This window comes from Podarcis raffonei, chromosome 5 (genome assembly GCF_027172205.1).
Source record: "Podarcis raffonei isolate rPodRaf1 chromosome 5, rPodRaf1.pri, whole genome shotgun sequence".
Lineage (NCBI taxonomy): Eukaryota > Metazoa > Chordata > Lepidosauria > Squamata > Lacertidae > Podarcis > Podarcis raffonei.
Window position 1 is genome coordinate 80,231,143 of NC_070606.1, and position 24,701 is coordinate 80,255,843.

The 24,701-nt window shown below is 45.3% G+C and overlaps 1 protein-coding gene across 1 annotated transcript in view; it reads left to right on the plus strand.

Moving 5' to 3' along the window:
- The first annotated feature begins 1,435 nt into the window (after positions 1-1,435).
- LOC128414687 (vomeronasal type-2 receptor 1-like) overlaps positions 1,436-24,701 on the plus strand; it is a 29,795-nt gene continuing 6,529 nt past the window's right edge. The window contains exons 1-4 of the mRNA XM_053390336.1: positions 1,436-2,096; positions 14,013-14,304; positions 17,274-18,146; positions 22,195-22,422. Of these exons, the coding sequence (XP_053246311.1) occupies positions 1,540-2,096; positions 14,013-14,304; positions 17,274-18,146; positions 22,195-22,422 (1,950 nt within the window). The 5' untranslated portion in view covers positions 1,436-1,539. The remainder of the gene's footprint in view (positions 2,097-14,012; positions 14,305-17,273; positions 18,147-22,194; positions 22,423-24,701) is intronic.

Sequence of the window (24,701 nt, forward strand, 5' to 3'; positions counted from 1 at the left end):
CAACAAAAGGTGAACGGCAGGGTCAAAGAGCAACCAAGTCCACATTGAGTGAGGTATCATTTGATGACAACATGAGACCCAGCACTATTCAATGGGGCATTTGGAAAGTATGCAATACATGTACCAAAATCCAGAGTGGCTGTTCTGTGTTATGGTATAACCATCCCATTTTTGGCAAGAAGTATAGGTAGGTTGCATATTTTCAGTGTTCTAAGCCTACAGTAGAGATTCAGCCAAGATGGTTGTTGCATTACACAGAGCTACAGTTCCCAGAGTGGTTTAACAATCAATCGCCCTTCCCAGGGAACTCTGGGAATTGTAGCCGTGTAAGGAAAAGAGTGTCCTAGCATATCTCTGCACCTTTAATAAACCACAGTTCCCAGGATTCTTTGTGGGAAGCCATGAGAGTGTTGAAAGCAGTGCAATACTGCTTTAAATGTGCAGCGCAGATGGGGCCTTCGTCACAACTCACTTTAATTTGGTTGAAGCCACTGTCACCTGCATAGACAAAGAGACAGGGCCTAAGAGCATACCCCCGGATTTCTCTAAAATGCACCTCCAGCATGCTGGGGTCCCTCAGTAAAGGTGCTGACTTGGAAAAGACTCCCTGGGGAGAGAATGACTGAAAGCTGCTGCTTTAAAAGGGGGGAGGGGCCCCTGTCAAGAGGCCAGATGTGGCTTACTGGGTGTTCACATCTGGTCCATGATCTGCCTGCCTTGCTTCTGCACACGTGCAGCAGTTAGGCTTGGAAAGAGCCTCCCATTGGGGAGTTTAAAATGGGTAGGTTGTGTTGATCTGTTGCAGCAAAGAGACTTGTGGCACCTTCATACCCTAATGCAGGGGTCAGCAAACTTTTTCAGCTGGGGGCCGGTCCACTGTCCCTCAGACCTTGTGGGGGGCTGGACTATATTTTTTTGGCGGGGGGGGGGGGAATGATGCAAGAGCACCACGAGCCCCAGTGGCTGCTTACCTGTGTCTTGCAAACAGCAGGGGCTGGCAGTGGGACGATGAGCGGCGTGCGAAAGGGGCTGTTTAAAATGGCGGCTACTTGAGTGCTGCTGCTGCTGGCACCAACAAAGCCCAGTCCCCTTCCTCCTCTAGGTAGGGCGGGGAGAAGCCAAGAGGAGGGAGGGAGGAGGTGGCACCGCCATCGCTGTGTGAGGAAGAGGGAAAGAACATGCATGCTGGCGATCCACATGGTGATTCCGGACCGTCCGTGGGCCGGATCCAGAAGGCTATTTGGCCTGATCTGGCCCGCAGAACTTAGTTTTCCTACCCCATGCCCTAATGTGTTACGGTATCCGTTGGCATGGACAAGCGTTGTGGTTCCCACACTTTCCCCCAGGAATGTTTGGGGGAAGCCATGACTGTTTAAAGTGGCACCATAGTGCTTTAAAACTGTGGCGTGAATGTAGCCTATGTCTGATCCAGCAATGATTCTTAAATCTTCGTTGTTTATTTATCCTTGTACGCAGGCACCTGCGCTAAAGATCTAAGCAAAAGATGGGAAATAATGGCATCAGTATGAGAGAAGGGAAATGCATGAAAAGATGTGGGTCACTCCATTTTTATTAGTGGGGGAAGGAGCAGTTCTTTTAAAAATAGTAGTAATAAAAACCACAACAACCTTTCCTATCCTTCCAGTACTTCATAGACGAGGTTGTGCCTTGGCAGCTGTCGCAGCAAAGAGAATCCGCCTGTGTGGATCCTCATGGGACCAGTCGTTCTCCTTCATAGGCGGGCGAACAGTCAACACGCGAGAGCCTCATAAAAACCCTCTGCTCTTTTTTTTGGAAACAGCAATTATTTCCTTCCAACGGCTCAGAGTTAAAATGGCCCGTGCAAAGTTCTGGCTGCTCACAGGGCTGCTGATGCAGGCCTTGTACGTGTTTGAGCCCACCCGAGGCGAGGAAGACGACACAGCTGGGGAGGAGGGAGAAGAAGAGTGCCGGCTGCTTGGGAAGTTTGATCTGCGTGGCTACGTGAACGCGGAGGATGCCATGCACGTAATCGGAGGGATGTTCCCTATGCATTTCAGGACCATCCTGGAAGAAGATCCGACCAGCACACCACCCAATTCGCCAAAATGTGAGGGGTAAGCTGCTTCCTCCTCTTCTCTAGTCCTCCAGAGAGTTTTTGCTGTATACAGAGTCAGAAGCGTCGGTGCATCGAGCTCAGAGTTGACTGGCAGGAACTCTGTAAGGTTCCACAAAGGGATTTTCTCCCAGAGCCTAGCTGGGAGATGCTGGGGATGGAAGCTGGGACCACATGAAATAGATGCTCTGCTATGGAGTGGCAGCATTTCCCTTGCTTGAAAAAACAACTGTGGCAAGGCAAGGGTGTGTGTGTTGTTATTCATGGTGAGAGCTGGGCAAAGGCTTTCTCAATATCCTAAGCTGGGGGCAGACAATAAGTGCATCAGAGGCCGAAAGGGGATATATAATATAGGTATCGATGCTCAGGTGTGTAGGCATTTGCTTCTTTTGTCCTGCCGTCACCTCTGTTGGAAAGGGCCGGTGCTCAGAGGTAGAGCATCTTGTTTTGCATGCAGAAGGTTCCAGGTTCAATCCCCAGTCATCTCCAGGGAGGGCTAGGAGAGATTTCCTGCCTAAAAACCTGGAGAGCTGATGCTAGATCAGGGTTTCCCAAACTTGGGTGTTTTTGGACTACAACTCCGATCATCCCTAGCTAGCAGGACCAGTGGTCATGGATGATGGGAATGGTAGTCCACAGACAGCTGGAGACCCAAGTTTGCTAGACTCATTGAGCTGACTCATTGCAAAACAGCATCCCATGCTCCTAATCAGATATGGAAGGCATTTTGAAGTTATAAACTACGAGCAACGGCCAAGCGTCAGGAGGCAGTTTATCTGAAGTGGTTTTCCTGCTTGGTTGGCAGCATACCAAAGGGATGGCCACCCATCCTTTGCTTCGGTAAATACCAGCGAAGCAGAGCCCACCACCTCCCGAGGGAGACTGTTCCGCTGTCAAACACATCTCTCTGTTAGGATGTTGTTTTGCCATAACTTGCTTCCCTGCAGTTTCCACCCATTTGCTTTCAGTCCTGCCCTCTGGGGCAGGAGAGAGGTGGGCTGAACTCATGGAGCAGAGCCCATTGAGGGCATCTTGACCACCAAAGCATTGAGCCATCATTGCTGAGGACAGAACCTACAGTAGGATGAGGGTTCACACTATAAGCAGCAATGCTTCTCTCATGCTACCTTGGATACAGGTTCCAGGGATGAGGGCTATTGTTAAATAAAGATTGCTGGGTTGGATTTGCCATAGCACTAAGGATATGGCTCCATTAGCGCAAGCATTTATGCTTGCCTGATGAAACAATCACCCCTCTCTTCCCCTGTGCACTGTTCTGGGGGTCACCCTGACCCTCTGGAGGAGATTTGGGAGAGCATGCTGTTGTGCTCGTGTGCTCAGATCCTGCTTGCAGAATTCCCACAGGCATCTGGTTGCCCACTGTGGGAACAGGAAACTAGATTAGATGGGCCACTAGTCTGGTCCAGCCATCTCTTCTTCTTACGTGCCGGAGGGTCCTCAAATTGGTATTATTAATTATTATTATTATTATTACTGCTGCAAGAGTGACCATGTCTTCACATAGCAGCAGGGATATCAGATGGTGCAGCAAGCATTCTCCAGAGGATATAGAACTAACAAGAAAGCAGATTCTGTCTGGACATTAGGAGAAGCTTCCTCCATGGTAGGCTGAGGCGCCGTGTTGTCCCCCAAGATTGAGGGGGCCTGGCATGTGGCGGATGTGTGTGATGTCACACAAGCATCACATGCCATGTATCATGTGCAATTCTTGTCACTGTTGCCCTTTGGTATCTAGCACCCTCTCCCAATCCCCTCCCTCTGACCTCTCCTCAGTGTCTCGCCACCAATCCCTGGGTTCTGAGCCTTCCTCCTCTGGGATTTCCCTTGGGGGTCCCTGGCTGGGGCCTCCCACCACTCCTCCTTGTCCAGCCAGTCCCTGACAATGAATTCATTTAGCTGGAGTCTGTCCCTGGAGTGGAATGAGGAGGTACAGTGCTGAGTGGGTAGAAAGGATTACACCACTTGGGGAAAAATAGGCATTTTGGAATGGCCCTCCCCAACCTTAAAGAACTCCATGCAAATTGTTCATTCATTTATTCATTCATTCATTTATGTCATGCTTATATGACAAAATGGTTTCTATATGCCAAATAGAGCACTGAGACAGTGTAGGGAAAGCTGGAATGGAAACTTTCTCCCTGATGAATTCTAATTGGCAGGGAGTCTACCATCCATTCTGCCACATCAGCGTTTCCCCATCTCATTCAGATTCCATTCTGTCTGTTATTATATGCTAACAGCCCTGTGCATGGCGCTGCTTGGGAATTCTAGGAACGCCTGCCCTCGCCCCCCACCAATGTGGCTTTTTTAAATCAGAGGTTCAAATTAGTACCGTTTTGAAAGGTTCCGTCAGCCATCTTGATTCAAAATGGCACCCAAATGTATCCAAACATAGATGAGAACCAGCTCCTTGATCTGAAAAACAAATCTGGTTATGATAACTTAAGAGGCATGCAAATGCGTAGCAAACAAAACAAACTTTTAAAAATATGTAGTAGATGTAATGCAGAAAACAGCAGCAGGAGACTTTTTCAGGTGGTTCACAATTTAGCGGAACCACCTGCAACATTGGGGCCCAGTACGGGCCACATGTTCTCCTGCAATGATTTTGCAAAGTTTTTTGCAGATAAAATCGCTCAGATTCGGGAAGAAGTAGACTCCACCGTGGGAGCAGGGCCGGGGCGGGAGAGTGCTAGAGTTCTGTCTAGTCAAGTTGAGTGGGATCAATTCCAATCTGTTACCTCTGAGGATGTGGACAGGCTGCTTGGACGAGTGAAACCAACCACCTGTCTCCTGGATCCTTGCCCATCCTGGCTTATAAAAGCTAGCCAGGAAGGACTGGGCGATGGGCTTCGTGGGGTGGTGAATGCTTCCCTCCGTGAGGGAGCCTTCCCAGACCCGCTGAAAGAGGCGGTTATTAAACCGCTTCTTAAAAAACCATCTTTAGATGCGGCCACGATGGCCAACTATCGCCCAGTCTCAAATCTTCCATTCTTGGGCAAGGTGATTGAGCGAGCAGTTGCCGAACAACTCCAGGCACGCCTGGAAGAAGCGGACCATTTGGATCCCTTCCAGTCGGGATTCAGGCCTCATCATGGGACTGAAACTGCCTTGGTCGCACTGGTTGATGATCTCCAGCGGGCTAGGGACAAAGGTGAGAGCTGTTTCCTAGTTCTGCTGGATCTCTCAGCGGCGTTTGATACCATCGACCATAACATCCTTCTGGACCGTCTTGAGGGGCTGGGAGCTGGGGGCACTGTCATACAGTGGTTCCGCTCCTTCCTCCTGGGCCGTGTTCAGAAAGTGGTGGGGGGGATGAGTGTTCAGACCCCTGGGCTCTCACTTGTGGGGTGCCTCAGGGTTCTGTCCTCTCCCCCATGCTTTTCAACATTTACATGCAGCCGCTGGGAGAGATCATCAGGAGGTTTGGGCTGGGTGTTCATCAGTATGCGGATGATACCCAGCTCTACCTCTCTTTTAAATCAGAACCAGTGAGGGCGGTGAAGGTCCTGTGTGAGTGTCTGGAGGCGGTTGGAGGATGGATGGCGGCTAACAGATTGAGGTTGAATCCTGACAAGACAGAAGTACTGTTTTTGGGGGACAGGAGGCGGGCAGGTGTGGAGGATTCCCTGGTCCTGAATGGGGTAACTGTGCCCCTGAAGGACCAGGTGCGCAGCCTGGGAGTCATTTTGGACTCACAGCTGTCCATGGAGGCACAGGTCAAATCTGTGTCCAGGGCAGCTGTTTACCAGCTCCATCTGGTACGTAGGCTGAGACCCTATCTGCCTGCAGACTGTCTCGCCAGAGTGGTGCATGCTCTGGTTATCTCCCGCTTGGACTACTGCAATGCGCTCTACGTGGGGCTACCTTTGAAGGTGACTCGGAAACTACAACTAATCCAGAATGCAGCAGCTAGACTGGTGACTGGGGGCGGCCGCCGAGACCATGTAACACCGGTTTTGAAAGACCTACATTGGCTCCCAGTACGTTTCCGAGCACAATTCAAAGTGTTGGTGCTGACCTTTAAAGCCCTAAACGGCCTCAGTCCAGTATACCTGAAGGAGCGTCTCCACCCCCATCATTCTGCCCGGACGCTGAGGTCCAGCGCCGAGGGCCTTCTGGCGGTTCCCTCATTGCGAGAAGCAAAGCTACAGGGAACCAGGCAGAGGGCCTTCTCGGTAGTGGCGCCCGCCCTGTGGAACGCCCTTCCAGCAGATGTCAAAGAGATAAACAACTACCTGACATTCAGAAGACATCTTAAGGCAGCCCTATTCAGGGAAGTTTTTAACGTGTGATATTTTACTGTATTTTTGGTTTTTATGGAAGCCGCCCAGAGTGGCTGGGGAGGCCCAGCCAGATGGGCGGGGTATAAATAATAAATTATTATTATTATTATTATTATTATTATTATTATTATTATTATTATTATTTTATATATGCACTTTGTATATGTGTAATCTCCCAGTCTGAATCTGTAGCAACAAAACAGCAGAGGGCTATAGCTGCTGCTGTTGTTGTTGGTGTTTAAATTTATATACTACCCTTCATCCGAAGATCTCAGGGCAGTTCACAAGATAAAAACACAAAATAAAAGCACAAAATAAATACAGTGGTAACGAGGAGTCGGACACGACTAAACGACTAAACAACAAACATCTTGGTTCTCAAACCTAATCCATTCCGGGAGTCCGTCCCACTCCCGAAACAGTTCAAAAACTAAGGCACGGCTGCAGGAATTTTCTGCACTCAAGCAGAAGTCGTGTCAGACGTTCTGCTTCCAAAAAACGTTTGCAAACCGGAACACTTACTTCTGGGTTTGCAGTGTTTGGGAGCCGATTTCTTTGACAACTAAGCTGTTCAAGAACCAAGGTACCACTGTAGTTAAAACAAAAACAAAACAATACCCCCCACACATTTACCTATCCATCACATTTATCTATAATATGAACTGTATTTATTTATTGCCATGAGGTTCTATAATTATGTGTAATGGATAATGCTGTCTCTTAACCAAGTTTGGTGTTGTTTTTTCTTCTGCTTGTGGCAAAAAGGGCAATCAATCAGATATTAACTCATTTCTTACAAGCACAATCTGCTAGCATCACTTACCTGGAAAAAGTTGCCCCACTATCCTCTAATCCAGGGGCAGACAACCTAAGGCCTGGGGGCCGGATGTGGCCCAATCGCCTTCTCAATCTGGCCCGCGGACTGTCTGGGAATCAGCGTGTTTTTACATGAGTAGAATGTGTTCTTTTATTTAAAATGCATCTCTGGGTTATTTGTGGTGCATAGGAATTCGTTCATCCCCCCCCCAATATAGTCCGGCCCCCCACATGGTCTGAGGGACAGTGGACTGGCCCACAGCTGAAAAAGGTTGCTGACCCCTGCTCTAGTCAGAAGAGGGACTTAATCACAGAGGTGTTAAAGACAATTCATAATGCCCTAGGGTCCAAGGCTATTTAGAGCTTTAACTTTCAGTGAACAGCAAAACTGGTGCACCAAGCCAGCATTAGGATCAAATGCAGCCCAAGCAAGCCATACAAAATAAATGACCGTATTTTTCACTCTATAAGACACACCAGACCACAAGACACACCTAGTTTTCGGAGGAGGAAAACAAGAAAAAAAATATTCTGAATCCCAGAAGCCAGAACAGCAAGAGGGACCACTGCGTAGCAAAAGCAGTGATCCCTCTTGCTGTTCTGGCTTCTGGGAAGCTGCGCAGCCTGCATTCGCTCCAGAAGACACACACACATTTCCCCTTACTTTTTAGGAGGGAAAAAGTGAGTCTTATAGAGCAAAAAATACGGTAAGTGGTGGAAGTTATAAAGAACAGCCAGGGGGTAGCATCTTTGTTTGCTCTGGCTCTTGCTTCTCAGTTCTTTCTCAGTGCCATAGAACTATACAGTGGTACTTCAGTTTACGAACTTAATCCATTCCGGAAGAAGAAGAAGAAGAGTTTGGATTTGATATCCTGCCTTTCACTCCCCTTCAGGAGTCTCAAAGCGGCTAACAATCTCCTTTCCCTTCCTCCCCCACAACAAACACTCTGTGAGGTAAGTGGGGCTGAGAGACTTCAAAGAAGTATGACTGGCCCAAGGTCACCCAGCAGCTGCATGTGGAGGAGCGGAGACACGAACCCGGTTCCCCAGATTAGGTGACTACCGCTCTTAACCACTACACCACACTGGAAGTCCATTCTTAAACTGAAACCATTCTTAAACTGAGGCATGGTTTCCCTAACGAGGCCTCCTGCTGCTGGTGCCCTTCCACCATTTGGATTCCATTCTTAGACTGAGGTAAAGTTCTCAAACCACGATACTATTTCCGGTTTTGTGGAGTTTGTAAACCAAATCATTCTTAAACTGGACTGTTCTTAAACCCAGGTACCACTGTAGATTCATTGAATTGTAGAGTTAGAAAGGAACCATGAGGGTCATCTAGTCCAACTCCCTCTTTTGCCCAACATGGGGCTCGAATCCACAACCCTGGGTTCTGTCTCTATCTCTTTTTTCATATGCAGATTTTTGCATCACAATTTCCCCTCTGTAATGTATTTTTTTGCATGCTGTTCTCAAATGTTACTCCTATACAGGACTTTACTGGAGAACTGCACTGCAAAATTCAGGGAAGTGTGAATTTTGAATAATAGTTGTGTTTTGGTATGAATATTGTTTCGGAAAGTACGAATTTGTTAGGTTTACATTGAATTTCTCCTTTACCCCACCACCATAATGGCTGGTACTGGAGGAAGGAGTTCCTGCAAAAATGTGGACATTTTAGTTACCAGCATTTGCTTAGCTTTGCAAACTGAGTTTCCGCACCAGCCCAGCCCTCCTGGTGCCAATGGATTTCTGAGCAGCTGTTTCAAATAAAGCTCATTTAATTAATTGTAATCACTGATTAGTTCCATGAGGGAATGGATTAGAAGGTAGAGATACGGCATTGAAAAATAGTTACAAGAAAAACGGTGATGTTAGAAATATTAAAGGCTTAAGGGAAGCTTTAAAACTTCACGTGCCCTTTGTGGGGAGTGAATTGGTGTGTGTGTGTATATCTCAATATCTGCAGTGCATGTGAGAGAAGATATTGGCAGGGGAGTTGTACAGGCAATGCTACATTCTCCCACCTGCTCTATAGTTAACACACACACACAACACACACACACACGTTTTCAGGGAAAACATAAATAATATGTTTTCAGTGAAAAAATAATGTGAAAGAAAGAGGGGAAATAACCAAAACAAGAGTGTATAAGTACTTACTGTAAGTGATACAATTAATCCAATAAATGTTTTTCTTTTCTGAAGCTGGCAAGCTTTATTTTAACAAGCCACTTTCCACCAATCCTTTGAGACTTAATTGGGGAAAGTATTTCTCCTCTCTCTCTCTCTCTCTCTCTCTCTCTCTCTCTCTCTCTTGTTTTTATTGGTCCAGGGTGAATGCTGGCAAGTGACAAAAGAATTCACTGTGGTTTCTGTTACAATAAAGTACCTGGCATCAATGATTGTTAGGAATCGCAGCCATCTCACTGGGAGTAATACCACGTACTGGAATGCATTGCCAGATCGTGGGGTTTGCACTCTGAATACAAAGCAGGGATATAGCTGACCTTTCTACCAGCTGCTATGTAAACTGGAAGAGAGTCGTAGATTCGCTTCTTGCTCTCTTCTGGGAATTCTTTAGCTGCTAAACAATAGGTAGAGGGTATTTAAACAGTACTATTATGGAAGCCTTAGCACAGGGACAGAAAGGGAGACATCAGTCCTATGGAATCTATGGATGGTATTTGGCTATGTTTTAGTCAGAGTAGAGCTATCTTGGACATGGTCATTACTTTCAGTGGGTCATACTACTCTATGTTGTTGGGTTTTTTACTAGAATTCTAAGGTCCACCTGCCAGAACCAGGTAGAAACAGTGATTCAGTCAGATGAACTCACTCATACTCAAGCTCAGGAATTTGTGATAGTCATTCCTAGAATCAAACACAAACTCCTGTCACATAAAAATCCACTCCTTGGTTCCTTCCAAGCATTTTTTTAGGGCTCAGGGGAAGGGCAATAGATCAGTGGCAGAGGATCTGCTTTGCTTTCAGAAAGTCCCAGGTTCTCCTAATTTCTCCTAATTTTGGATACAGGGATACAGTTCTGCCTACTATACACATATTTGCCAGATCCCGTCAATATAATACATTTCTACTAACATACGCATTTTTATGCATAGTAAAGGTAAAGGGACCCCTGACCATTAGGTCCGGTCGTGGCCGACTCTGGGGTTGCGGCGCTCATCTCACTTTATTGGCCGAGGGAGCAGGCATACAGCTTCCAGGTCATGTGGCCAGCATGACTAAGCCGCCTCTGGCAAACCAGAGCAGCGCACGGAAACGCCATTTACCTTCCCGCCGGAGCGGTTCCTATTTATCTACTTGCCCTTTGACGTGCTTTCGAATTGCTAGGTTGGCAGAAGCTGGAACGAGACAATGGGAGCTCACCCCGTTGCAGGGATTCAAACTGCCAACCTTCTGATCGGCAAGTCCTAGGCTCTGTGGTTTAACCCACAGCGCCACCCACGCCCCTTATTTTTATGCAAACATTCTCCTAAAACATGCATTTTCATACCTGCTGTTTTGTTGGCGTACCACACCGCAAAATTTAGCAAGGTGTGAAACACAGGATAGCTGTGTTTCAGTACACATAATATTTTGGGAATTGCAAATTAGATAGGTTCACATTAAAATACAAAACTGAATTTCTCCTCTATCCCTAGACCTGACACATCTCACTTGGCAAGACATTCTACATCTCACAAGTATTGGTATTCCAAGATTACATGGAGATCAGTTGGTAGAGCACGAGACTCTTAATCTCAGGATCATGGGGTCCAGCCCCATGTAGGGCAAAAGATTCCGGCATTGCAAGGGGTTGGCCTAGATGACCCTCGTGGTCCCTTCCCACTCTACAATTCTGTTATTTACTCAGTAGTCTGTGTTTGCCTGAACTTGAGTCTGGACTAACAATTCTGAGCCCCTGTGTTCTGATTCAATACATGATATCCAATCACAGAACATTATAGGATTTGGGCCTCTCCCATTGGCCCTTAAACTCTTAGTTATGATTCACAGCTTGGCAGTTTAGACAGCCAATCACATTGTGAGTGGGAGTGGCCCAGGCCTCCAGAAATGTAGATCAACAGTTGCTTTGCCCTGTGGTCCCATTCTGTTAGTTCAATAAATGTTCTTGCTGTTATCACTGTGTCTTGCTTTGTGGGAGCCCACCTACACTTCAAATTCTTTGGTTCTGTAAATGAAACAGGGAGGTAAAATGGATCTGGATGATCTCCTTCACCCCTTTAGGCCACATTCCCAGAGTGGTATAACAATCAATCCCTCTTCCCAGGGAGCTCTGGGAATTGCAGCTCTTTGAGGTGAATGGGGATCTCATAAAAACTCTCAGCACCCTTAACAAACTTCAGGTGCCAGGATCCTTTTGTGGAAGCCTTGACTGTTTCTCATCAAATTTATGGTGTGAATGTGACTCTGGTGTATGAGAACTGTGTTGTACATTCTCATACAAAAACCCGACAATCCCCTCTCTATTAAAAACTCTCTATTAAAAACCCTCCCTCTATTACAGCCTGAAAGCCTCTTTACGCAAGGCCTGGAGCATAATGGAAGCGTTATATTTTCCCTGAGTTTCCCCAAATGATGTCAATCTAGAGAATAGGGGGGTAATAAAGGAAGTTTGATGTTGTTTACTCTTGGCCCTGAACAAGTCATACTATTTCAAAAACTAGAACTAATACACCCACCTACAAAAAACAGAAACCATCTTTTATAAGCTTGCAGAGGGTTCAAGCAAAAGCCCATCAGGCACAGGAAGAAAAAGCACATGCAGTTGAGGGTGGAGCTAATCAAATAGAAAACTCTGCCAGCTTCTTCTTTTTTACATTAGGGCAATGTATGTGCTTATATCAGCGGTTCCCAAAGTTTCCCAGCGGTTCCCAAAGTTTCCCAGATTTTAAAAAGCTGGTATTGCTGGACCAAGTTCATCAATGTTGTTGAATTAATTAAACTCAATACTTTTCATTGGAATAAATGTGCAACGCGGGTGGCACTGTGGGTTAAACCACAGAGCCTAGGACTTGCAGATCAGAAGGTCGGCAGTTCAAATCCCCGTGACGGGGTGAGCTCCCGTTGCTCGGTCCCTGCTCCTGCCAACCTAGCAGTTCGAAAGCATGTCAAAGTACAAGTAGATAAATAGGTACCGCTCCGGCGGGAAGGTAAACAGCGTTTCTGTGCACTGCTCTGGTTCGCCAGAAGCGGCTTAGTCATGCTGGCAACATGACCCGGAAGCTGTACACCGGCTCCCTCGGTCAATAAAGCGAGAGGAGTGCTGCAACCCCAGAGTCGATCACGACTGGACCTAATGGTCAGGGGTCCCTTTAGCCTTTACCTATTGTTGGAATATTATTATGTTATTATCTTCCTTAGTGGGTTGTGCGAACTGCTATTCAGAATAATGCTTTTTATAGGCTAGGGGGTCACTGGGGGTGAATTTATGGAACCAAGGAGACAGTGCCCCCCCGCCCAAATTTGGGAAGAATTGCACTATACCTTTAAAGCACATTCTTTTTCTCAAAGAATTCTGGTAACTGTACTTTGTTAAGGCTTAGGGAATTGTAACTGGGGTGGGGTTAAACTACAGGGCCCAGAATTCTTTGAGAGAAAGAACAGGCTTTGAATAGGCTTTAAAGGTGCAGTGTGTCTATGGCATAGACTCTATGCACCAGCATGAAGAAACCTAAAGATGCAGGTGAGAGCTGGTGTAATGTAGTGGTTAGAACTAGGCATGAGCAAGGTCTCAATGGTTAAAGCCTGGCCTCAGCACACATCTGCAACATGGAGCAATAGTCCTGGCTTACTTTACTACATGCTGAGAAATAGGACTATCATTTGGTTAAATGAATTTTAGTTGATTGGGTTTAGTTGATTAGATTTATGGAGTAGAGAAATCAGTGTACTGTATTTCACATTAATGCTCCTATTCTATAAATATAAAAGGTAAAGGGACCCCTGACCGTTAAGTCCAGTCGCAGACAACTCTGGGGTTGTGGTGCTCATCTCGCTTTACTGGGTGAGGGAACCGACGTTTGTCCACAGACAGCGATCATGTGGCCAGCATGACTAAACTGCTTCTGGCGAACCAGCACACAGAAACACCGTTTACCTTCCCGCCGGAGCAGTACCTATTTATCTACTTGCACTTTGACATGCTTTTGAACTGCTAGGTGGGCAGGAGCAGGGACCGAGCAACGGGAGCTCACCCCGTCGCGGGGAGTCGAACCGCCGACCTTCTTATCGGCAAGCCCTAGGCTCTGTGGTTTAGACCACAGCGCCACCCGCGTCCCTCTATAAAGATACTTTCTCTTAAATGAGTTGTCTTGATTTTGATGAAGTGAACTTCCAAGTAAGGATGCTTAGGATTTCAGCCTGGTTTTAAGTGCCAGCATAGCAGGGATGGACTCCAACACCTATGAGCCCTAGCCAGCTTGTCCAATGGCCTGAGATGTTGCGTGTTGTAGTTCAACAACATCCTGAAGGCCATAGTTCCCCATCCCTGGAGCTCATGATTCAGTGATTTGCTACAATTTGTATGCAGAAAGTGCTTATCCTTGAAGTAACCATGGGGTTCAGCAATGGGAGTGGGCAATTACTTATGGGGAGGCTTCTTCCACCTCACCCCATTCTGGCCCCATTTGTGGAGCTTGCTTCTTCTACCGCAGTACTCACCAGTATGAACAACCTCTGGTAAATGTGGAGGATGCAGCTTTCTTTTTAGTATTTTTCTTTTCTTTTAGAGAAAGTCCTGCATGCCTTCATATTCTTCTTCTTTGCAGGTTTAATTTCCGGGGTTACCGCTGGGTCAAAGCCATGATACACGCCATAAACGTCATAAACAAGGATGAGGATCTTCTGCCAGGCATCAAGCTGGGTTACCAGATCTACGACACATGCTATACAATGTCCAAGACGGTTGAGAACTCCTTGGCTTTCCTCACTGGGCAGAATGAAACAACCCCTGTGTTCCGATGCAGCACCGGTGCTCCTCTAGCAGCAGTCGTTGGAGCTGGTGGATCGACTCTTTCCATTGCATCCTCAAGAATCCTTGGGCTTTACTATTTCCCTCAGGTATCATGAATCCTGGAAAGCAGGGGTGCAGAACCTCAGGCCCAGGGGCTGAATGCCTCCCTCTAGGTCTCTATATCTGGCACTTGGGACTCTCTCCAGGCCACACCCCCTGTCCCAGGCCACACTTACCACTGGCTTTGCTTTTTACCTTCCTTGCGTATTTCTTCCTGGCTGGACTGTCCTTGAACTCTGGTCATGCTTCTTGCTTCTCTGATGGAGGACAGAGAGGGATGTGTGAGTGTGTAGAAACTAGCCTATTGTACCAAGGTAAAAATTGTATTTGTTGCTCTACTGACTGTGGCCTGTGGCCCTGCCCAACATGTGGCCCCTGGAAGGCTGTGCAGAAGGAAATGTGGCTCTCAGGGTTTCCCGCCACTATAATGTTTTTACTGTAAAAAACCAACAGAAGGTCCTCTTCTGACATCAGAAGGACATGTTGTAGGGAAGGGGAAATTATGGCTTTCCAGGATTGCAATGCCCTTCAGCCACAGTAAGCATGGTTGATGGTAAGGGATGTTGGGAGTTTGAGTCCAACAACATCTGGAAGGCCACAATCTCCCAATCCTTCATATACAGAAAACATGAGCAGCAGAGCCAGGAATGGAGTCTTTATTCTCCAGAACAAACCACATTCCCTCTCTCTGGAAGTTTTGAAAGGTGTTATATGGAAAATAGCAATGTATTAGAACTGCCAGCAAGTCCTGCTTCTCCAGCTTCTTTACCTTGCCTTCCATTCTAGCTCATTGGTCCATTTCTCTAAATTGCCCATGGCTGAGCCTTGGCTTGAGGGTGAATGGGTTGGTCAGTTCTCAACCCATGTGGCAACAGTCTGCACGATGCATGCTGCATTCTGCAAGGAATGGGGTGGCAGATTTTTGCAATTCGACATCCTTAGCAAAGTCCATACAAATACTATGAAATACGAGCCGGTACATTCTGAGCTTGAGTTACAAAAATCATGACTACTATAAACAAACAAGTACAGAGGAGCAAGTCTCATCCCTCTATAAAAGAGTTGAAGTAATGCTTTCTTCTTTTGAGTTCGAATTTGCTTTGCTATTATGAACTGTTTTGTGGAAAAATCTCTTTTGCAGGCCTGAGCTGTGGCCCACTTGACCTTCCTGCAACTGTTGTATCATTTTCCTTCATATTTTCCTCTTTTTTTGCATTTCTTATACATGCCCTTCTTAAATCTCAGCTCATCTGTAAGCTCTTTTTGCAGCCACATTGGTTTCTTTAGATGCCTCCCACTTCAATTTCTTGTTGGAACCATATGTATTTGTGCCTTCAGTAGAAAGTTTAAGAAAATCCCATCCATATTGGACTCCCCTCTCTTTGAGTATTTCTGACCATGGAATCTCACCCAGTATTTCCTTAAGCTTTTTGAAATCAGTCTTCTTAAAGTCCAGAGTGCATGTGTGACTACACTCATCTTTCCCTTGCCTGTGTACAATGAAACCCAGGAGGACATGATCACTTCCTCCCAAGGTTCCCAGTACTTTCACTTTGTCGATCAGTTCCTCCCCGTTGGTGAGAACTAGACCCAAGATAGATGATCCTCTTGTTGCTCCTTCCACTTTCTGGGAAATGAAATTGTCAGTGAGGCAATGGAGGAATTTGTTGGACCTTACATTCTTGGCAGAGTTTGTTTCAATAGATACTGGAGGAGTTGAAGTCTCCCATAAATAGTATATCTCTCCTTTTGAAGATTTGGTAGTCTGCCCTAGGAAGGCATCATCCAAGTCTTCACTCTGGCTTGGAGGTCTGTATTAGACACCCAGAGTAAGTTCACTGTTGTTTATCTCTCCTACAATTTTTGCCCATATGCTCTCAATCTGCTTTCCAAGCTCCAGGTCATGGATCTCTTCATAAAATATAATACTCCTCCTCTCTTACTGTTTTGTCTATTCCTTTTGAACAGGTTATACCCCTCAATTTCTACATTACAATCATGAGTCTCACCCTACCAGGTTTTAGTAATGTCTGTTAAGTCAGATTTGCCATCCTGTATTAAGATTAAAATTCTTCTTGCTTGTTTCCCATACTCTGTGCATTAGTATTGGGACAATTGAAACCATGAGTCATTCCCTTGAGCTGCTTCCCTTCTTGTAGTTTCTTGCCCTTTAGAAGGTTTATATAGCACCACCTCAGTTTCCTGTGCATCAAAGCTATTACCCCCCCCCCCCCGTACCAGGAGTTCCCCTGTCGTCTGTAATTGTTAACATAAAGTTAGAAAATATTAGTTTCAGGGATCAAAGTCAGGTTGGAGCACTGGTGAAAAATCTCATAAGGAGGGACAAGGCCAACTTTTGGAAGTAGGACCTGGTTAAGATAATTCTGGAGGCAGTGTTGATTACAGGCAAGAATCTGAATCAAAGTGTCTGTCTAAAGGAAGCTAGATGGCATCCTGACAGATCCTAGCAAAATCAGTCTTCTTCTGTCCATACTCCTTCGTTTCAACAAGAACCAGCTACTTGAAGTGTGGGATTATTTCCCATCACCCTGCTGTTTCTTTGGCCCTTCTTTGGCTCTGTCTTCCCAGTGCCCTCCTAGACTTGGATAATACATGTATGTTAGTTTCCCTTACCCCTGCCCGCCTCTTACTGACCTTTCTGCTGCTCCTTCAGTTCCTGGGCCTTAGCCACTTGGTGATAGGAAGAGAACACTATTTGTCCATTTAGATCAGTGTTGTCTACTCTGACTGGCAATGATACTCCAGGGTCTAAGGCAGAGGTATTTCCCATAATCTGCTCCTGATGTCCTTTAAACTGGAGATGACGTGAACTGCACTTGACATATCTTGCATGCAAATCACATTCTACTAATGAACTGTAGTCCCTCCTGTTAGCCTCCATTGCTCTCAGTCAACAGAGATGTCCACTAGTAGCAAACGGCTGAGAGAAAACAGTAGCGCATGGGACAGCAACATTTGCCTCAACCTTGCTTGTTCTTCTCTCTTTTTCTTTTAGGTTGGCTACGCCTCCTCTTCTTTACTTCTCACTGATAAGTACCAGTTCCCTACCTATCTTCGCACTATTCCAAGCGACGCTGTACAGTCTAAGGGAATGGCAGACTTAGTTCACCATTTTGGCTGGAGATGGATAGGCACAATAGCAGCTGACGACGATTATGGCAAATACGGCGTCAAAGCTTTTAAAGAAAAAGTGGAGAACACCTATACCTGTATTGCTTTCTCAGAAACAATCCCCAAAATTTACTCCAGGGAAAAGCTTAAAAAAGTTGTTGAAACTATAAAAAACAGCACTGCTACGGTAATTGTGGTCTACTCATCTGATATTGACTTCCATCCTTTACTGGAAGAGATGATGGTTAGCAACATCAGCAGTAAAACCTGGATAGCAAGTGAAGCATGGGTCACATCAGCCTTAATAGCTAGGCCTGAATATTTCCCCCTCCTTGGTGGGGCTATTGGTTTTGGTGTACGAAAGGGTGACATACCAGGCCTCAAAGAATTTCTTCTCGACGTACGTCCAGGTGAAGATCCTGAGGATGACATGGCAATTGAATTTTGGCAGTCTGCGTTCAACTGCACTTGGCCGAATGCCAACATATCATATAATACAGACAACAGAAAAAATGTAACTGGCCATGAGAACAGAGTCAATTTTGCTTCGGATGTTTTGTGCACAGGAAAGGAGAATCTTGCAGAACTTAACAATACTTACCTGGATGTTTCAGAACTTAGGATAACTTATAATGTCTACAAGGCTGTATATGCTGTTGCTTATGGCCTTGAGCAATTACGCACCTGTGAACCGGGACATGGACCATTTTCATCCGGCCCTGACTGTACCAAGATAGATGAGTTTGAGCCCTGGCAGGTAGGCACCAATTTATTAATTTATTTCAGACATATAACAACAACATACATATACATAATAACATAATTCATCCTAACCCAGAAGCTGGTGTTTAAGCAATACATACAAAAGAACAATCAAATAACATAAGTTATTATTCCCAGACTATAATTTATACAGAAGCCGATAAACAGTTTAAGTTAACCAAATTTTTTTATAATGTAGGGGCATTTATGTATATGTTTTTAGCCATATACATAATAAAGCTGTGCCATTCAATCCCCAAGTACAGTGGTACCTCAGGTTACAGATGCTTCAGGTTACAGACGCTTCAGGTTACAGACTCTGCTAACCCAGAAATAGTACCTCAGGTTAAGAATTTGCTGCAGGATGAAAACAGAAATTGTGCAGCAGCAGCAGCAGCAGCGCAGCGGCAGCGGGAGGCCCCATTAGCTAAAGTGGTGCTTCAGGTTAAGAACAGTTTCAGGTTAAGAACGGACCTCCAGAACGAATTAAGTTCTTAACCCGAGGCACCACTGTAGTATTCATGCTTCAGGCCTTGTGCAAATTTTATTTTATTGTTTAATTTTCCCACAAGTGCTATTTGCCATACTTTGTTGTACCAATTTGTCCATGAAACACCCCCTTAAATTCTTCTAGTATCTCATTATTATGAGCCTGGCTTCTAGTAGAAGATAACTGATTAAAGGTTTAGACTGTAAGTTAATATTGTCTCTCTTGAAAAGATTGAGGAGACCCAGCCCTGGACATTTAGAGACATTTTGTCCAGTAATTGCTTTTATTTGGACAAATATTTTCTCCCAGAACTGAGCCACATTCCCACATGTCCACCACTGTTGTAATTTTTGCTAAGATAATATAAATGTATAACATTCTTTTGGGTCCTCTTACCAATATAATGCCCCCCTCTTTTGACCCCCATTGTCTTTGGGGCAACCTTACAATTCACCGCCCCCCCCCAAATGTTTTCCAAAGTTGACCCACTGGCAGCTACTGTTTGAATAAACTGATGTATGCCTTTGGACTTGCTGCAGTTAAAACAATGAAAACTCTTGTAGAACATTAAATTAATATAGCATAAGCTTTTGTAGACTACAGTCCACATAGTCAGTATTATCCTGAGTTACAGAGCAGAAGGAAATAAATGCAGAAAAATGCAGGCAGCATTATTAAGTGTAGCCATTCACGAAAAGCAGTTGTTGATGACACAGACATTCTAGCACCAGGAAACCAATGGACACATGTCGCATGAGAAATCTCACTGAATTTTGCATAAAGGTAAAGGTAAAGGGACCCCTGACCATTAGGTCCAGTCGTGACCGACTCTGGGGTTGCGGCGCTCATCGCGCTTTATTGGCCAAGGGAGGCGGCGTACAGCTTCCGGGTCATGTGGCCAGCATGACTAAGCTGCTTCTGGTGAACCAGAGCAGCACACGAGAACGCCGTTTACCTTCCCGCCAGAGTGGTACCTATTTATCTACTTGCACTTTGTGCTTTCAAACTGCTAGGTTGGCAGGAGCAGGGACTGAGCAACAGGAGCTCACCCCATCATGGGGATTTGAACCGCCGACCTTCTGATCAGCAAGTCCTAGGCTCTGTGGTTTAACTCACAGTGCCACCCGCGTCCCGAATTTTGCATCCCTCCACTTAAATCCACATTGGACTCATAGGCTGTGACTTCTCTCAAATGCTATTGTAGGAAGAGATGTTCTCAGGTGCCTCATATAGTAGGCTGCTGTTCTTCAAGCATAAATAAACTCTCTTAGCTGGTATTGCAAGCCCCATCCTTCCTGAAATCTGGACCCCCCTTCAAGCAAGCAGAGAGGCAACAGAATTGATGCACCTTTAACAGTCCACTCCATAGTGCACTGCCAGGCAAAAGAAAACTGTTGTGGATACAGGAGAATCAAAATCTTCTGTACAAGACCTTCTGTATAAGATGTTCTGCATGACAAAAGAGAATTGTTGCATTCTTCATATTTCCGTAGTAGTTTGTATATTTTTTTAAAGTCCTTGTGAAAAATCACTAGCGTTTTAGTGTGACTTTCCCCTAATACACACATTTATGCAAAGCAATTTTTGCAAATGTAAATTTAAGAGAAGCATTCTAATGCACACTGTACTCTACAGTATACATTTTTGTACACATATTACTTGGCCGGAGAACTACATTGTGAAATTCATAGAAATGCAAATTTCAAAAGAGGGCTGTGTTTCAGTTTGGGTACTGTTTCAGAAAGTGCAAATTAGGCAGGTTCACTTTTAATTGTAAACTGAACTGAATATATCCCTCATCTCTACATACATACATGCATACATACATACAGTGGTACCTCTGGTTACGAACTTAATTCGTTCCGGAGGTCTGTTCTTAACCTGAAACTGTTCTTAACCTGAGGTACCACTTTAGCTAATGGGGCTTACCATATGGGGAAAGGTGCTTTCTGTCAGTCTTTGGCCATGGAGGAGGTTTAAAACTGGAACCTCAGTGCTGAAATGGCCACCAATAATAATATAATAATAATTTATTATTTATACCCCACCCATCTGGCTGAGTTTCCCCAGCCCCTCTGGGCGGCTTCCAATCAAGTGTTAAAAACAACACAGCATTAAATATTAAAAACTTCCCAGCAGGGCTGCCTTCAGATGTCTTTTAAAGAGAAGATAGCTGCTTATTTCCTTCACATCTGAAGGGAGGGCGTTCCACAGGGTGGGCGCCACTACCGAGAAGGCCCTCTGTCTGGTTCCCTGTAACCTCACTTCTTGCAATGAGAGAACTGCCAGAAGGCCCTCGGCGCTGGATCTCAGTGTCCGGGCTGAACAATGGGTGTGGAGACGCTCCTTCAGGTATACAGGACCATGTGCCGCCCTGCCCTAGCTTAATCTCCTAATGCGTTTTCAAGAGCAGCTCCCATGGAGTGCCACCACAGTAGCTAATCCTTGAGGTTGCAAATAGTTAACGAGCTATTTATAGAGGGACGTAGCCAACAAACTTGATGCAATGTGGGGGGAAATGCCAGCTTTCTGTTCAACAGTAGCAACAGAACCAGGTGGATGTGCTGGTGCATCCCTGCTCTGGCAGGACAGGTCATCCTGAAAAACAGTTGACTCACATAGTCTCGAAGCCAAATACAGACAGAAAACATTTAGTCAATGTTCTGCAAATATCCAAGAACAGAGAGGATCTCTTGAGAATGTGTGGCATCACAGTGCACATATGGGGTGGGGTGGGGCACTTCAATAACCTGATCCGAAGCCAGGGATGAAAAACAGATACCTTCCTGATTTTTGTATTTATTTACTGAAATTCCCAGCAGTTCATGCGAGCAGGGTTGTGGCTAGGCATGATGGGAGCTATTGTCCTTTTTTGGGGGTGGGGGTGGGGAGAGGGATGGTCACAGGTTCCCCACTTTTATCCTAAACCTTTCAAAACAGTAGGTAAAGGTAAAGGGACCCCTGACCATTAGGTCCAGTTGTGGCCGACTCTGGGGTTGCGGTGCTCATCTCGCTTTATTGGCCGAAGTAGCCAGCGTACAGCTTCCGGGTCATGTGGCCAGCATGACTAAGCCGCTTCTGAAGAACCAGAGCATCGCACAGAAACACTGTTTTACCTTCCCGCCGGAGCGGTACCTATTTATCTACTTGCACTTTGACGTGCTTTTGAACTGCTAGGTTGGCAGGAGCTGGGACTGAGCAATGGGAGCTCACCCCATCGCGGGGGATTGGAACCGCTGACCTTCTGATCGGCAAGTCCTAGGCTCTGTGGTTTAACCCACAGCGCCACCCGCATCCCTTTCAAAACAGTAGAAGTTAGTACTATTATTTGATACTGAGCCTGGAAATGAATTGGTAACCACAGAGCCACTGATTCAAACCCTACTTGCCTCCCCATCCCACAGACACACATATCCAAGAATTCTGGCGCCTGGATTTTACAGAAGCTGAAGTGTTCAGCCCCTGTAAAGGGCAGCCCCTTGCTCAGAGTATTACAGTCATCCAGTCTGGATGTAAGTTTGACACATCCTTACTTTTGTCTCCTGATTTGTAGCTAATGTACTACATGAAGAATAAAATGACATTTTCGGTTCTTGGAGAGGACGTACACATAGATGATAAGGGAGATGTGTATACTTCATATGACATTCTAAACTGGCAAAAAGGTGAGAATGGCGAAGTTGCCTTTGTGCCTGTTGGAACATTTAACATGACGACGGAAAACGATATGGAATTTCATATCCAGAACGACTCAATATTTTGGAATAATCCAGCAGGAGCAGTAAGTGAATTGCATTTTCTATGCCTTCCTCTAGTTCAGTCATTTCCAAAATGGGTGGTGCCACCCCCTGGGGGTGTGGAATTACCTGGGAGGGGGGTTGCTAAGAAGCAAGTGGGTGGCAGGGGGAAAGCTGGTATCAGTGGATGAAGTTCATCACTTTGGTTGAATTAATTAAGCTAAATCGTTTTAATTGGATTTCAAATATGTTAAATGTGAAATTAACTGTTACTGTTTTGAATTTTAATGTGTTATCTTCTTTATTGGGCCATACAAATCACTATTCTGAATAATGCTTTTTATAGAGTAGGGGGCACTGGGAATGACCTTATGGAACCAAGAAGGTGGTGGGCCATAAAAGTTTGTGGACCACTGTTCTAGTTTAACCATCCATGCTACTACAACTCACACAAATTTCACAGGAATAATAATAATAATAATTTATTATTTGTACCCCACCCATCTGGGCACCCCACCCAGCCACTCTGGGCACCTCCCAACAGAATAGTAAAAACACAATGAAACACCAAACATTAAAAACTTCCCTAAACAAGGCTGCCTTTGGATGTCTTCCAAAAGTCAGATAGTTGTTTATTCCCTTGACCATACTATTCTTATATGTATGGTTCCATACAGTAGTTTATAGACTTTTCACATCTTCAGTGGTTTTCTCATATTTCCTTCTAAGTTTGACAACCCCAATGGACATAAAGTGAATTTCAGAAGAATTTATATGATTTCCCTTGAGAGTCCATGTGGCAACTGGTGGGATTTCCACCTGTCTCTTTTTGTTTGTTTGTCTGTCTGTTTGTAAAGTTTGTTTGTTATAATCAATCTGGCTGTTTGTAGTAACCCTAATTTTAAAACAAGTCGAACGATTGCTCTTTGAGGAACAAGAATAAAAGGGGCTCAATCCTACCTAGTATGCACAATATTGGGTTCGGATCCAGGTTCACATCCCATGCTAGCCATGGGGCTCATTTTCACTGCTGTTGCTAGAAATCCAGAGCCCAGCACTGCCTGTGCACTTTGCATGACAGCCAAAGTTGCATGTGCAACAGGGCCTGACAGCTGGAAGTCCGTGAGCAGATTGTGTGAGATTTTCAGAAAACCTGTGGTTGCCTCTGAGTTTTCTTCTCCAGGGGGCAAATAGCAGCTGGGGCCAGGATGTTCATTCAGAAAACAGCCTGGAGAAGAAGGGCAAACACCAGCATGCCATCACTGTCCCTGTGTGATTCCCCCCCCCCCCCCCGCTGCTATTTCAATTAAAAACAACTGCAGTAAATTCACCGACAGATCTTCCATCACCAGTGTCACATCTATCTGTGTCCCTTGATAAAACACACTTCATTCTACTCTCAGGACTCTTCACACGCCCTTTCCTTCTAGATTAACACCACAATGCTATAGATTCTGGCTACTGTTTTCAAACCACAAGTGAGGAAGTGTCATGTTAGGGCTTGTTCTTGTTCTTGTGGCATCTGCAGCAACAAGGAGCCTGCAATGACTTGTTATCTCGCCCTGGAAGATTCTGGCTATAAAAGTCCCATAATATCTCCGATGGAGACATAATGCCCTCTTTCCACACCTCCTTTGAATAGACTTTTCAAGTGTCTACATAAGCAATCACACACACACATTTTGTTGGACGTACCATAGCTCAGTGTTAGAGCACCTGCTTTGCATGATGAAGGTGTCAGGTTCAAGCCCTGGTTTTGGTGTTGGCAATGCTGCCAGTGTGAACAAAACTCTCCCCCCATATATATATATATATATATATATATATATATATATATATATTTGTATGTTACATCACAAAATTAAAAAGAAAATATGCCACCCATCTGTTAACAAAAATACCGTATTTTTTGCACCATAGCACTCACTTTTTTCCTCCTAAAAGGTAAGGGGAAATGTCTGTGCGTGTTATGGAGGGAATGCCTACGGGTGGCATGCCTATGGATTTTCCTCCTCTAAAAACTATGTGCGTGTTATGGTCGGGTGCGTGTTATAGAGCGAAAAATACGGTACATTATATAAAAAGTAAAATGTTACTATGAAATAAATGTTACATATACAGTGGTACCTCGGGTTAAGTACTTAATTTGTTCCGGAGGTCCGTTCTTAAGCTGAAACTGTTCTTAACCTGAAGCACCACTTTAGCTAATGGGGCCTCCTGCTGCCGCCGTGGCACCAGAGCACGATTTCTGTTCTCATCCTGAAGCAAAGTTCTTAGCCTGAAGCACTATTTCTGGGTTAGCGGAGTTTGTAACCTGAAGCGA